The sequence below is a fragment of the Oryzias latipes genome, chromosome 11 (genome assembly GCF_002234675.1).
Source record: "Oryzias latipes chromosome 11, ASM223467v1".
In the NCBI taxonomy this organism is placed as follows: domain Eukaryota; kingdom Metazoa; phylum Chordata; class Actinopteri; order Beloniformes; family Adrianichthyidae; genus Oryzias; species Oryzias latipes.
The window spans coordinates 19476718-19492453 of NC_019869.2; the positions used below are offsets into that span (position 1 = coordinate 19476718).

The 15736-nt window shown below is 42.2% G+C and overlaps 1 protein-coding gene and 2 long non-coding RNA genes across 5 annotated transcripts in view; 1 reads left to right on the forward strand and 2 right to left on the reverse strand.

The window, feature by feature from the left end:
• The first annotated feature begins 3291 nt into the window (after positions 1-3291).
• The window catches only part of hivep1 (human immunodeficiency virus type I enhancer binding protein 1), a 40118-nt gene continuing 27673 nt past the window's right edge, over positions 3292-15736 (forward strand). Inside the window, exons 1-2 of one of the 3 annotated variants that reach the window (XM_020707245.2) lie at positions 3292-3352; positions 5484-5605. In XM_020707245.2, coding sequence (XP_020562904.1) covers positions 3339-3352; positions 5484-5605 — 136 coding nt within the window. In that variant the 5' untranslated portion in view covers positions 3292-3338. Of the gene's footprint in view, positions 3353-4346; positions 4620-5483; positions 5606-5678; positions 5794-15736 lie in introns of those variants that run through there. The other 2 variants (XM_011481104.3, XM_020707246.1) reach the window with 2 other exon arrangements.
• Positions 3768-4547, reverse strand: LOC111948203. Its single transcript, XR_002874163.1, has 2 exons — positions 4437-4547; positions 3768-4362 (listed from the first exon to the last, which is right to left on the reverse strand). It is a non-coding gene; the product is annotated as an uncharacterized LOC111948203 (long non-coding RNA).
• Positions 5907-12038, reverse strand: LOC105355117. Its single transcript, XR_909609.3, has 2 exons — positions 10018-12038; positions 5907-6294 (listed from the first exon to the last, which is right to left on the reverse strand). It is a non-coding gene; the product is annotated as an uncharacterized LOC105355117 (long non-coding RNA).

The following is a 15736-nucleotide window of genomic DNA, read 5'->3' on the forward strand; positions in this document are numbered from 1 at the left end:
TCAGCAGACACGTCGGGCCATGTCAAGTCCAGTATTTCAGCATCATGTCAGGACATGATGTCATCAGTTCCCAGACGTCCTGGAAAACAGGCAAAATCATATTTTTCACAGTTTTTCATAGGGAGAACAGGTGATGGCAGCTGTTCAAATACATTTAAAGACACATATGAAATGACAGTATGAGAAGAAGCAATTATTCTTTTTCAACTCACATGTATGACATCTTTTTCAAATTCTATCATTGCAAAATACTAAAACCACCTAAAACTAAGACAGGCGGTTACTCTGGTCTGATATTTTGAAAGTGGTGACATTAGATTCAGGTACTTGATTTGATTTATTCATGTAAAACTTAGAACGGCTCTAAGAGTAGCTGCTCATTTTTTTGAATGCTGATTAGCAGTTAGCTTTCAGCTTTGGCTTCACGTTGAAGATCAAAAGCACCAGGAACTGTCTGTTCCTTTGCACCAATATTCTGGGTGGTGTGAGGTGAAATCTCAAATTCAAGCTCTGTCTGTTTTCATTAATTTTTGAAGAGTATAGGAAAACTCCTGAAAATGAAATGAAGTTTGATGAGGTTTTTTTTCTTTTTGTGCTGTGCCATGTTTGTGAACTGCCGCTTTATAAATCTACCAAGTTTTAGTGAATTCAAGACAATGGCAAAATCTGAATGAGAATTAACGTATCAAAGCTAATGAACAAAGGGAAAAAGGTGAGCTTGCTCCAAATTTTCCAAGAATCGGTGTACTGAGTTCAGAGGTGGAACCTGGTTTGTGACTTAGTGCATTTACACTTGTGTCTTTGCCAGGCTTTGCAGTGACACTTCCCAACCGTAGATGGTGTCTACAGCAGCTTTAGGATGGAAGGGAACATTTAAGACCCTTTAACTTCCTCTTCAACCAAACTGTAGAGTATTTAGAATTATTAAATACATATTTTTAATATGTGTATATTACCCCCCAAAAGCAATGTGCAGGAGTAAAAACGTTTTTAAAACGATTTTGTCTTGGTTGGGTAGTTAAAGTTAAAGTGGCTTCATGTGTCTGTTTGTTGAACTGACTGAGATTAAAATGCATTTCTGCAAGTGAAACATCTGCAGAGGCACATGTTTTGAAGGCCACAACTGCATGCAAAAAACGGACCGCATGTCTCATCACTCACTAAAACAGCATGTAGTGGAAAATTAGGAAAAGAAAATTGTCCTCTAATGTATCTTTTAAATGTTTGATTGGTAAAATGTATGTTTTGGTTGAATGATGCACATGATGATTTAATGATGCAGGATCGGGTTCTTCTTTGGTTGAATTTTAGTGTCCACAGTTTAGAGTTACAGAAGAGTCAATTCACCTTCAAATACATGAAGTCTGCCAACATGCACTCTCAGCGCACGTCTCCCTGCACCTACGCACAGATCTAGGACGAGAAAAAAGTTTCAGTATTCAAATGCACCCTCTCAGGTTGGTGTAGCAAACAGAGGTGAGTCACAAAGCTCATGTGGGGCAGCAGTCCCACTCTGCCGAGAGCAGGATGCTTGAGAAACGAGGTAGGCGGCTGTCACACAATCACTTATTAATGTGCAGATTTGCAAAGTTTCTATGTTTTGCTAAGCAGCTGCAGCTTCAGTTTGTTCCTGCAGCAGGTCCTGTGGAAATGACACGAAGACTTTGCAAAATATGTAGTCATTATTGTTCAAAACCAGTAAAACACAGACAAAAGGCCCAAACCAAATGATGTTAACTTGTATCTGTTCACATCAGTTTAATCAAGTGGTGCATGAACACATGGGGGTGGGGGACTGTTTGAGGCATTCTTTTCTTGCACATGAAAGTGTGTGAGGGGTAAATTTCCATTTGAGCTGTTGGGTTTATTTCTTTTCACTGTGACCTTGAACGCTTTGACACAAGGCTGCATGGAACCTGTGAGTCCATGGAGAGTTTCCCTGAATCCATCCTAGTCCATGGAAAACGTCTGCACATTTGAAAACACTGAACTTTTTAAACTAAGAATGTATGCATCCAAACAAGTTTCATTAAACAAAGATGTTTCGATGGGCGGTTGACCTAGTTTGCCAACGTAAGATCTAACAACTACAAATATGTTCTACCATTTTGAGAGGGAATACATAATGTAAAAAAAAAAAAAAAGAACTTAAGTCAAACTAAAAGCTATATTGCATACATCAAATTTTGGCTAATCAAAATGTAAGCCTTTTAGGGTAGAAGATTTTCCTTATTTTAAAAATTCCAAGCCAAAAGGAACTAATAAATTAAATAAAAGTTTTTTATTTATATATAAAAGAATGAATATATATATATATATATATATATATATATATATATATATATATATATATATATATATATATATATATATATATATATATATATATATATATATATATATATATATATTTATTTTTTTTGAAAAATAACGACATTGAAGGAATTAAACACTTAAGTTCTTTTCCCCCAGAGTTCTGAATTACTTCAATCACATGTGTTTCTAAAATAACTACAAAAATGTTCACAGTTATTCAACTACCCTGGATTTGTTGCCTTTTAATTGCGTTTGAAACTTACAAAGTAAATTAGGCTTTCAACTTGTAGTCATTTAAACCGGAAACAATAAAATAACGACAAAGAGGACTCCTGGGGAAATGGATGGGGCTACAGAACCCAATGCTGTTCAGTGGGTGTCCATTGGAGGCTCCTTCTCAAACTTTACAAACCCCCAAAAAAGTCTAAATGGACGGGATTGATCTTTATGAAATTCTATTCAAACAACTTCAGCAGCTAAAATGGATAAGCTTAATGCTATGCTAATCATTAGATTGACAGCTACCAACTAGGATCAACTTTCATCCTCCTGACTGAACTCAAGAGATGTGACAACATCTTTATAGATTTATTACATTATTTTCTGTTGTTAAAATTTGATCCAGACAAATCGTCTGTTTCTGTTTAACTTTGTCTTCTTCTTTCTCTTTCGGCTTTTCCCATCAGGGGTCGCCACAGCGAATCATCCTTTTCCACCTCACTCTATCGTGAACATCTTCTACCCTAACGTTAGCCAACTTCATGTCCTCTGTTAAGACATCCATGTATCTCCTCTTTGGCCGTCCTCTTGCCCTCCTGCCAGGCAGCTCCATCTCCAACATCCTTCTACCAATATATCCACTATCCCTCCTCTGAACATGTCCAAACCATCTCAGTCTGGCTTCTCTGACTTTGTCGCTAACAAACACTTCTGTTTAACTTTGTCATTTTGTATAAATAAAGTTTGAAGATTTTGAACAGGACCTCCGTCCAATCCGCCTGCTTGCTAACTAACAAAAGCTAATGTTCAGAAACAGGTAATTATCATCGCAAGTACACTGAAAAGAGTGAATACAAATGTTTCCAAGTAAATAGTTTTTAAACGTTTAAAGATCTAACTATCTTAAATGCTTGAAAACTGTAATGTTTGCTTGTAAACAAGCTAGGAAACCGGGAAAAAGGAACTTTTCACGCCTGAACGTTCATTCATGTCCAGAAGAACGACGTTGGATTGTGGTATAGGGATTTTACTGAAAAGGGGGGAAAAATGTGTACAAAATTTTGATGTGATGATTCGGATTACTACAACAGGATCAAGTCAAGCCCCGTATACTATAGAGAAACTAGTTTCAAATAGAAATAATTATCAGATTTTTGAGTCAGTGTAGTTTCTTGTGGAATGATTGTAGTTCTTGCAAAACAATACATTTATATATGTTTTTTTTTTTTTTTGTATTTTAATGTCCTTAAATTGTTTTGTTTTTTTTAGCACGAAAACTTATTTTAGTGCCTTGGTCTGTTTTCTGTTGACCCCTTTACCCTCGTGTTTCAGCATGTGATAAATGTGGAATGAGAAATCTCCCTCCACTAATCGCCCTTCGGGACCTGGGACGTTTTTGGGAGCCCCGCCCCGTGCGCTGTCCCTCCGCTAAGCCCCTGCTGCGGGTTTGTGCGGGGGAAGCCCGGTCTGCAGCTGCAAAGGGGTCCAACGTGACCCGACAATAAGGAACCTCCGGGAAAACCGTCAGTCCCGAACTGTGAGCCGAGCAGGGCAGGACAGGGGTCCGGAAGGGGGGTTGCGCTCAACGACTTGACACGCGCGTCTTAATTGAGGTCGTTCCCGCAAAAAGAGGTGGAGGGGATCGGTTGTAGGAAATGGGGGAGAGAGAGTAAGGGTGTGAGTCCTTCTTCGGTGTCATTTGGAGGGACCTATCGTTCCAATAGCAATGGCTCGTCCGTCAGGAGCCCCCCTGTGAACAGGAAGGAAACCTCGTGTCTGGGAGGCGGAGACGGGACCCCCGCTGACGTCAGAGGGCCTGTCTGCTTCCTGCAATAGAAAGTGAGAAAGGAGCTAAAGGGAGAAGGAGACCGAACCTCTTCATTCCTGGAGGTGTTGCTCACCGCGACCCGGTTACATAGATCGTTGTTTGGCGTTCCTGCACGTGTTTCCCGCAGACGGAGCGCTCTTGCAGCTTTAGGTGGTGAGGACATGCTTCCACCGTGAGAATCGACCTCCAGGCTGCTGTGCGGTCCGGCGCAGCCCGGCGGGAAGGGAGGCGGGCGGTGCACACAGACTGTCTCTGGGTAAGCCTAACCGTGTCACTGTGTGATTAGACGGGCACTCGCGCGGGTCTGTTTTTTGCTCTGAAGCGTCACGGAGACACGAGGGGTTTTCCCTGGCCCCGCCCCCTGCAGCGCGTTCACGTGTGAAAACAAGCGCACACCCGCGCGCACTCTCGTCTGTGTGCTGAACTCCTCTTCGTCGTGGTCATACACATCTCAGTGCGCGCGCGTTTACATAATTTACGCGCTTCCTCTTCAGGTGCAACCGGAAGCAGCCTGTGTCATGTCACCTGGAGCAGCAAGCCGCGTGCTTTAAAAGGGTGTTTCCTCAGCCGTGCGCGCGCTGACAAATGAAGTGCACGGAAGCACGCGCGTAGCGGTGCGAGACGCAGACGGCTGCAGGTGAGCATCTCCCGCGCGCTGTCTCCACGCGACCTGCTGCAGCGTCCGCCGCGAGCTGACGTCATCGAAGAGCAGCAGCAGCAACAACCAGCTGTAGCGATGAGTTACGTAACAGCGAGGAAGACAAAGGCTGAGCCCAAATCAGCTCCGTGGAGCTGGAAGCCCCCCCAGGCGTGAATCTGCGTGGAGGGGCGCTGGTCTACTTTGGGGGCATCGACAAGTCTGGAGGCAGCTGACAGAAGGTTCACTGAGCCTGCAGGACATCGGTCCCATCAGCCCCCACCTCCTCCTCTGCTGGAGCTGCAGAGCCTTCACTGACAGGCTTTCTGCCCCCCCACCCAGCAGACAAAGAGCCAGGGCACCTGTTTGAGACTTGAACTCAGTCGGCTGCTCTGTCCTGCGTGCCAAGTGCGAGCTGGTGAGGCTGCAGCGCACAGAGCCTCATTGATGCGAGCCGCCCCGCCGCCTGTCTTCTTCCTGCAGATGCTCCCAGACTGTGGCTCCGGAGCCCACCTGTGACGCCCTGAAAAACATCCATCATGCACCTGTGAGAGGTCCAGGGAAGATGCCGCGCACCAAGCAGAACCACCCCAAGAACCTGAAAGGTGAGTCCTGCGTTCCAGCAGTGTTCCTTCAGAGCCACATGCTGGGTTTTATCAGTTTGTTGTTGGTCTGCAGGAGCAGGTGTGTGGCAGAGCGTGTGCAGACCGTGGGTGTCAGGGCGTTTTGCGCTTGAATATGATGCCATATGGGGTTGGAAGCGTCCATCTGACTGGCTGGTCCACAGGTGGAGGTCAGTGCAGACAGAGGCAGGGAGGAGCAGGGCTGCTTGTGCGAGCTGATGTGATGCTGAGCTGCTGCACGGTTACTCTTGTCAGAGCGCCACTTCAAACCAGAAACTCAGCATTTTTTTTTAATGTTTTTATCTTTGAGATTATAGAGATTTTTTTTTTCCTGTCTACTCATCAAATGGAAACATAAACAAGATAACCATGACTTTAGTATCAAGGCCATAACCAAAAATGGTGCATGTTGGGAGGTTTGCATGTTTGAGAAGTCAATGCATCACATCCTGCAGCTCCAGTGCAGATTTAAAGGTTTCTCTTCTGGGGAGGTTGGGAACCGTCAGGACCACAGCTCTGTCTGCTCTTCACGTGTGTCCCGTCACTCGTCATCCGTCCTCACAGACACAGACATGCCAGTGCAGATCTGGAGCATCTTTAGACTTGTGGTGTCTGTGGTGGAACAGATCAGGCTCCGTCATTGTCAGTCAGTGCTGGTGATCAGCACCCCCCTGCAGAGAGACATGGTGTACTCCAGTAGCATAAAAAGTCAGAGCAGCGTTGCAGCAGCTATTGCCTCTGCTGCACATATCACCCTCCACGCTTCGGTGACCGTAGCGTACTTGCAGGACTGACTTGAACTGTCTTCCACTACCAGCTGTTGTGGACTTGAACTCAAGGGACTCAAATCCAGTTTTCTGACTTAATTTTAAAAATAAAGGGTTTGACGTTTAGTGGATGCTCTAGGACACTAGAAGTAAAAATGGACAGTCTTTTTCTTTTTTGTTGACTTTTTTTGTGTTTCTTTGTAATTTTCTCAATTTCCATTCGTCTCCCTTTATGTAACGCCTCTTTTTTAAATAGATTGATTTAAAAAAAAATGTGCATGGGAAATATCTGCCTGCAGATTCCAGTTCTCCTTTTTTTTGGTTTGTTTTTTGTATTTTTGTCAGCTAATTTTTAAATCAGAAACATTTCTGTCCCATGAGCGGGCGGCTTATGTCCACTTTAGTATGAATCAAAGACGACCTCTGGACTGAAATTGAGGACGTTGCTGCATGAGGATGTGGATGAGCACTATCCTCCTGGTCCTGCACTGTGAACACAGCATGACGGCTCCAGTCAGAAGTGTAAAGCTAAGGACACACCGGGCATGTGATGCTTGTTCAAGAACATAGACGAATGCAGAAGCTTGAAACACACATTGATGTGCCTTATTGTTGACTTTTCATTGGACGTGGCCACTTGAACGCACATTGCTGAGGGTGTTCTAACGTAGCTTAAGAACCAAACAGACGTCAGGTTGGAATGGACCAACTTTTTCATAAATACAGGAAGAACCTGGTTCTGGAAAATGTTAGAAGATGAGGGAAAAGAGCGGTGAGTTCCTTTCAAACTAATATAGCAAAATGTCTTTTGGTCCAACCACAAAGTCTAGAGCCAAAGATGCCAAGTTGAAGAGATTGGTTAGCCGTTGATTGTGAGTTGGTTATTTTAAGTTACATGTGTGCATGTCAACGACTTGACACGAAGAAACAAATTTGCTCACCAAAATGGCCAACTTTTTCCGAGCGTCTTTAGTTCTATCTCTTTTTAAAAAAAGGCGGATCATGACGTACCAGAACCAAAAAGGGAATTGTCAGATAGGAAGACATTAATGTACACCTCTAGGTGTTGATCTGACGCTAGTTGGACGCTTCCTTACCGTAGGACCGCCTTTTAACGGGGGCGCCATGGGATCGTTTTTGCTTTAAAACAGCTTGTTAGATTGCTTAACAAACCTGAAGCCCTTAAGAAGGATTTCCCAGAAAATCAAAGACGGGAAAGAGACGATACCAGTTCCACGCTCCCACCCTAAATGCTTCCGTCATCATGTTTTGAACCACAATTTCACTTATCTACACATTTTTGCAGAAACCTTATTTGCACATAATTTTCTCTGCCCGTTTTGCTCAGGTGTCATAATGCAAGTGGGTGGAGTTAAAGTGGGTCAATACTGCCGATTCAGCACTTAAAAACTTGACTTCCTGTGATAAAGGTATCAGGTGACAGGTGAAAAAATCCCCAGTTTTTCATCACAAGCATTGCAGCAGAAAATAAGAAAGAAGAAAAATGATATGATTCCGAATCGTTTTGGTTTGGCCTCAAAGCTAAAAGGCGTCATTGTCATCCACTCTGCTCAAGTCTTATGGCAGAAACTCGCATTTTATTCTGACCATCACTGCAGAGTTTAATGTTCAGTCTGATGCAGGTTTCACTGTCTGCTTTATTATTTATTTCCTGCATGACTTATTTATTTTGCACGGATTTGCTAAGAAACGTCTGAATTTTTTTCTTCTTCCATGTTTTCACACAGTCTGCTCTCCGACAGTCTGCTCTTACCCGAGTGTGTTGTTTTCACGAGTGAGTGCTCAAACTAAAACTACATTTATGAACAAACAGCCAGGTGGATGCACGGACTGCATCATAGTTTACGGAATGAAAAGGCATCTCTCTGCAGAAGGTGTTGAATGCTACCAACACTGTTTTTGTTTTCTGCTGTCGGTCGCTCTGCAGGAAGCTGACAAGTTTTCTGGCAGACTGGTGCAGCAGATGACAGCTAACTTTACCTGAACATCAGCAATTAAAAGTTCCAAATCTGCTAGAAACCGAAGGTGTGTCGCATCAGAACCTTCGTGATTATATAAAACTGTTGTTTTTTTTCAGAATGGGAAAGTCTAACAGTGCCATGTTCAGATTACAATAATGCACTCGTGTCTCACGCATGAGTTGTGAGGAAAAGAAAGCTCCAATCTCAGTTCCACTGACAGGAGCTGGTTAGTTGGTGTAGATGTAGGTTAGTGAGGTCAAAGTAGCACAACATTCAATAAAACAATTACTGCAGCTAAACTTGTTTATCAGAAGCCGATGCAGCAAAGCTCAGAGGTGAAGAAACGACTTTATGGATCATAACTGTACGTGTTTTTGTTTGTGCATGTATCTGAGGCTGTATTCTTGTGTGTCTTTGTGTACGTGTGACTGTCTTTTTTTGTGTATGCTTATTTGGGAGGCTGTGAATGTGTGTGTGTTGGGTGTTTTTGGGCGTGTCTGTTGTGTGAGTGTGCATGTGTACTACATGTGCATGCACAAAAGTGTCTATGTGTGTGTATGTGTTTCTGAGTGCATGTGTCTTTACGTGTAAGTGCATCTGTCTACATGTTTTTTTGTCTGTGTGCTTGTGTTTGTGACAGAATATGTTAATGTTTTTGCATTGTATGTCTTTGTATGCGTCTAGACGTTTTTTGCGTGCATGCCTGTGTGCGGTTGTGTCCATACGTGTTTGTGTGTACTGCCATGCCTGTGGTTGTGTGTGTATCTTTGTGTGTGCGTAACGGAGCAGATTGAAGCGGAGCGCCCTGCAGTGTGGAAGCGGATCGCCGGATGTCCCGTTGTGTCACACTGACAGATCGGTGCGGCGACAGACGTTTGCGGTTCACAGATCGTGGATGTGTGGCGTTCCACGCTGGGTGTGAACATGCCTTTGATCCACGGCTGTGAGCGTAGCGTCCCTGAAGAACGCTTGTTTATTTACTCAAACAAAACAAAGAAATCAAATTGTTGAAAAGTGTTGCTAACTTGAATTAAATTAGGAAAAAAATTGAAATTTTATATTTTTGGGGTCAAATTTTCATACCAATTATTTTCAAACCTTTTCGATTTGGTGGAAAACCTAAAATAGGTACAAATTAACCGAGTATTCCCTTCAATCAGCACGTTCTTGTAAAATATCGTTTAAAGTCCATATCAATGAATTGTGAGTGCTGCAGCTCCAGTTCAGGTTTTTTTGTGGAAGAGAACTAGAAGAACCGAACAAAAGTCTAATCAGTTGGAAGAGGTTTGTGTGAAATGTCAAAGCGGTACAAATCTCAAAAATCTTGCTCCAGGCTTCTATTTTCACATCTCTATTTCGATGCATAAAAGACTTGATTTCATAGAATTCTGGCTGTTCACAAAGCGCAATTCTTAATTCTGTGAATAAAAGTGGAAGTCAAAGTCAACTACGGTAGTTTAGCTTTCAACTCATGTTCAATGGTCACAGGTTTTGAACACAGAGCCTGTAACGGTCTTAATATTTGCGTAGCATGAATACGTTTTTTTTTAATGCGGAAGCCTGAAATGCAGATCTACGCATGTTTTTGTTGGCCACTTGAACACACATTGCCGAAGGCGGAGTGAACCTAGCTTCAAACACCAACCTTTTGTTCCTCTTGTCAGTAGAGGAAACGGACTCCTCCGTGAGGTTTCTCAGTCTCAAGAATGAAGGCAGAGGCAGTTTGAACTGAGAACTTGTCCTGCTCTGACGCGGTGAGGTGTGACTGAGAATTTCTGGGACCCCTTTTTTTTATGTTGTATGTGTTCAGTCTGAGCATGCTCAGAAGGGCAGCTGTCTGTTTTGACATTCTCCTGCTGTCAGGTAGTGTTTTTCTGCTTAAAAAAATAGAACATCAAGCTCCACCTGGAGCTTCAGTGTGTGGGCAAAGCATCGGCAGTTCACTTCCTCTGAAGACGCTGCCTTGAACCTGACCGGGCTTGCCATCCAGACTTCTGCAGAAACCCAAGCGTGTTGCAGGAAACACCCGGTCTCCTTTCCTTGTGACTCAAAAACGTGTTAAGGCTTATGTTTGGCTTCTGGTTTGGCCTCCCGACGCGTTCCGACGGCTCCCATCCTGGGGCGTTCCTCCAGCAGACGGGAAGCACTAAGTGGATGTTGTGGGATCACACGCTTGTCACATGACGCGGTCAAGACGAGCTTCAACACGCTCTGCTGCATGAATGTGCAGCTTTATCCTCTATTGTGAGTCTCTGCAGATGAAAAAGTGTTTCTGCCTTTTTCACTTCAACACCCAAAGAACCTTTAAAGGTTAAAGTTCTAACGTTCCCACAACTTAATTCAAGCAAACTCCTTTCTTACAAGGAGACATTATTTGTGTATTTACTTAGCATTAATATTATCATTGTTGTTTTGTATGTAGCTATTTGAATTTGTTTCTCTTTTATTTAGCTTTTTATTGTTAATTCACACTAACACATTATTTCAAATGAACATTGTTACAATAAAAATCTACCAGCGACAGAATCATTCAGTTCATGTCAGTGTAAATATTTATATATTTATCATCCAAAGTGTTTTACAGGTTTCTTATGATTTACAATTGTTTTGAAGACCTAAGCTGTGAGTTCTGCCTTACTCCTGTTTTTAAAAGCTAATTTTTTGAGAACCAAATCACCCTTGTCAGAATAATTCAAATGTTTAATTTAGAAAAAAAAACTCCAATCAGGGTAAGAAACGTTCTCTTAACTGAATTTTCTATTTTAAGAACCAACATTTCACACAGCGCAAGAACAATGTTTAATCTCGTATCAAATGTCGGTTTGAATTTTATTCATCTTAGTCATGTTTCCAGGCAGTCCCACGGTCAAACCATAACAGAAACTGACAGGGATACCTTTGTCCCAATAACACACACTCACCTAGACACACCTGCTTGCTCACCTTAGCACAAACACAGATGCTTTTATGCGCGCAGCTATGCCTCACATTTTAAATATGTATGCCTTTGTGTTGTCGGTGTGAATCTACATAAATATGTGTGTGTGCGGGTAGTGCCTAACAATGTTTGCATGGATATTTAAGTGTGAAGATGTGTGTGGTTGTGCACAAAAATGCAGCCCTTCTGTAAACAGCTATTCATAGCTTTGATGACTTTAAGCCTCAAGCAACGTTTGTTGTCTATTGTGATGTTTTCTCTCCTTGTGTCCCCTGTTTTTGTTTCTCTGTTGTAGTCTGGACTAAGACAAAATCGGCTTCACTGAATGACCTTCAGGCCTTTGTCTGTAGTAGAGAATTGCTCAGATATAAGTCGCGAATGATGATAAAAGCTAGTGTGCTGTTCTAACATTTTTTCTGACAACTGTACCACAAACAGGCCCTGCAGTTAATGACTTTATTATTATCTAATGAATCTCAATGTTAAAAGAATTCTTGTTTGTTCCAGCATGAAACGTTAATGTTTGTTTTTCAAATCCCCATCTGCTTGTGTTTGAGCTCCTGCTGATGCTACACGGCATTACTTAGCTACGGAATCTGGGTAAAAGCTGTGTTTTTTACAATGTGTAAAGTTTTGTACATTGAGAACTAAAGTAAAACGATCTAAAATGGCATAATTTTGTAACAATTTATTTGTTTATTTTTTAGTATTGCACTGGGTTTTTAATGTAAAAAATAGTTATCTGTTCCTTAAATGTTAAAAAAAATATATAAGATGCTGATCTAGCAGAGAGGAAGGGAACCAATGAAGAGTTGAGCTAAACACACATGTTAACCAATGGCAAGGTGATTCACTGTAAGTGAGCTGAATGTCTGTTGGCCTTTTTAATGGGTATGAGTTATATAAAGTAGGGAAGCTAAGCTAATAAATAAGACGCGTTAAAAGAACATTGGTGTATAACTCTTGTGTGGTTGAGCCAAGCTAATGTTAAGAAGTTAAGTTAATGAAGTTGGATTTAGCTAATGTAGATGATTACACTGCCAAGGGAAGTAGAGCTAATGTTGGCGAACAAAATTAGTATTAGTAAGTGTTAACGTAGCTGAGCCAATGTAGATGGGATAAGCTAATGAAGGTGGGATCAGCTAAAGTAGGTTGGCTGTTAGGGTGACGTAAGTTAGTGCAGTTGGACTGATCTAAGTGTGCTTGGTTAAAAAAGGAAGTCTAATCTAATTTGGTTTGGCTAAACAGACAAAAAAAAAAGGTCGAAGCTCGAGTGGTAATGAAGACATGCTAACACTGGTTATGTGGAAGAATGTAGCGGGACTTCTTTCTTTGGTTCTGGTTCTCCTTTCCGTTTATAGCCTGCTTGTGTTTGCCTCCTTTTGAAGGGTTAAATTCTTCACCTTCTCTACTTCTGTGCCAAGCAATAAACACTCTTCTGGAACTACAGATCTAAGTGGATGAGTTAGTATGTTCATGTGGAAATCAATTGTCATTGCACCACAAAGAAAATCCTGATTGAGTTGAATGATGTTTTCTATAAGAATAAAAACCAGAAAGTGAAGTTGCAGTACAGAAACATGGATGTGATGCTAAGCAAAAGGTCTGTGCAGTGGCGTGCACACAAACAGTTAATTGCTGGCTGCTTTTAAACACGTTATGTCATGCTGAGGCGTCTGGGCCTGTGTTTTTCATACAGTTCCTGAAATTACAGCACGTTGCAGAGAAACTCACACAAAGGAAACTTCTCTCCCAGAGGCCGGAGCAGACCCGGTTTTAGCAACTGTAACTACAACAGACAGGCTGAAACCGGTCCGGGGGTGTTGCTTTGACTTGGTGGAAACCTCAGAGATGCTTTCACTTTGGCAAACGGGGCAGGGAGGGGTCAGAAAACACCAACTTTATAGATGTGTTTTGTCTGACTGTGGTTAAAGGTGGAATGTGGCCCCCTTGTTTACCATCCCACAATGAAGTCTGTGTTTTTTATTTTTTGTACAACCTGGAATGTTTTATTTTTTACTATAATCCTTTGAGAACACAGCAGGAGAAAGGATGCAAAACATCAAGAACTAAAACTTTTAAAGCTTTAAAGGGACTCCCAGTTGTTCAGTTTGGTTTGATTGCTGTGGTTGTGTGGTTTAGGAAGGTGTGGGTCGGGTCTTCCTGATGTGTTAGGTTAGCAGGGCTCCCCAGAACCTTCAAAAATCCTCTTATATTGAAACAACAATCAAGTTAAAATTAAAGTTTTCTTAGTCGAACTGAACCGTTGGTCCAAGAAATCAATCTGGATGTTTTTTAGCGTAATTCGGATTATTATGCTACAGACTTTTAAATCAACAGCTGTTTATAAAGTATGAATTTTCTTTTAAAGGTATAAGGATTTTAGCACCAATAAACATAAAGATCAACTGACCAGCTGTCTCTTTTAGCCTTACTGTTAACATTGAAGCTGTGTATATTTTTTGGTTTTTCGAAGATTGCTACAGTTCATCTGACCACCAGATCTCCCCATTTTTTCTTGCAATCAAAGGGTTTTTGTCAAAGGGACCACCGGTCATTTGCTTGTGCGATTCTATGGTCTGAGTCGTCTGATTAAAATTTAGGATTTAAAATACAATTAAATTCAGCAGCTGTTAGCCTAGTATACAATTTTTGAAAGAGATTAGTCCGTTTGCAGTTATTTTCCTCAGTGATTTTAACTCAATGTGTTGGATTTTAGGAAGATCATGTGTATAACTGAAGCTCTACAGAATTTCAAAGATGGGTGTGGTTTTTCATTACATGTTTGTTGACCAGTTCTTCTGTTTTGACAGCCATTTTTGATCATCTGCTGCATAAAATCTACTGGTTAGACCAGGGGTTCTCCAAGTGCGGCCCTGGGGCCAATGGCGGCCCGCAGGAAGATTTTTTTTTTTTGTAGCCCTCAATAAAAAGAGCAAGAGCTGGTTCCTTTGAGGAAAAACGTTGCGTTGGCGAGGAGAAAAGGTGCTTTCAAGCTAAGTGGACAAATGCTTACTTTGTCGAATCACTTTGCAGGTAAATGCAATGCTCAAAGAATTCAATCTAAATCGTTACTATGTTACAAATCACAAAAACGATGACAAATTTACCGGCGAGGAGCACAAAAACAAGCTCCAACAACAGCAACGAGGCTATGCTGGACAGCAGATAATGTGCACAAAAATGAGTAAATCTGGTGAAGCCGTGACAGAAGCTAGCTACGTTGTGGCTTTGGAAGTGGCCCGGCATAGCAAACCCTTAAGTGACGGGGAGTTTGTAAAAAGAATGTATGCTGAAAGTAGCTGACAGTGTTTGTCCAGAGCAAAAGAAAGTCTGCCGATGATGCAATTACTAGAGAAGTAGTAGTTCTGGGCAGCAACCTTCGACTGCAACTGGGAAAACATTTGGAGGGCCTGGTTAGTTGACACTTGGTCATTAAAGTTATTAAAAACAGCTTTTTCTGTTTATCCATTTTTTTCTCCAAAATTAGCCCCCAGTCTAATGTCGAGGTCCTAATTTGGCGCTCCGCTTCAAAAACTTTGAGAACCCCTGGGTTAGACGATAGGAAGTGCTCCTCTCTGCTTTATTGATGTTGTTTGAATAACCGTCATTCTTTCAATCGTTTATGCCATTAACTAGTTCTGATGGAGGGAAACGTAGCATTGTGCCAATATGTAACCCTTTACTGTTGTAAAGCACATTTTTCTGCATCACATGGCACAACATGGCATTGTCAGTTATGCTGTGTTGTGGGGTGTGTGACTGTCTGCTAATCAGTTGATAGGTGCGTACACTTAATGTCACTTCACCAAGAAGTGTCTGCTTGATAGCTACATGGACACGTTAGGAGTGTTGAAGCTGAATCTTTAACATCCTGCTAGCTCTTCTGTGATGCGTGAAACGTGCAGCACTACCACGTGGAAGTGTGTTTTAATAAGGGTGTAAATACCCCACGTTGACGTGGATGATCCTCCACAGTCGTGATGCATTTTCCCTTAGTTTGAGCTGATGACGGGAGATTTAATTGGTTGGCCCCCCCCAGACACTGCTGGTGACTGACACTGCAGATGACACGCCCGGCTGCTGCTGCAGGTTCAGTAATTTCAGTGTTTTGAATGTTGCAGTGTGGGGGCGTGCACGTTTTGTCAGAGCTGCAGAACTTAAGAATTCACTACAACTCCAACAGCATTGTTAGGTGTGTGCGCGCGCCTGGTTACTTGACTGTTTCAGGCAGTACAGCTCTGATAGTTAAGCCCCTTCCTGAAAAAAGTGAACAGAAAGGGTAGTGATGGAGTGGGGATGATGGGAAGGAAAAATGCTGGGGTTTTCCTTTACGAGAAGAACCCAGAGAGAGAGTGTGTGTGTGTTTGGAGGCATGGTTCTTTCGGGGGGGGTTGAAAAGGGCTCTTGGCGAGTAAAAGTGGGC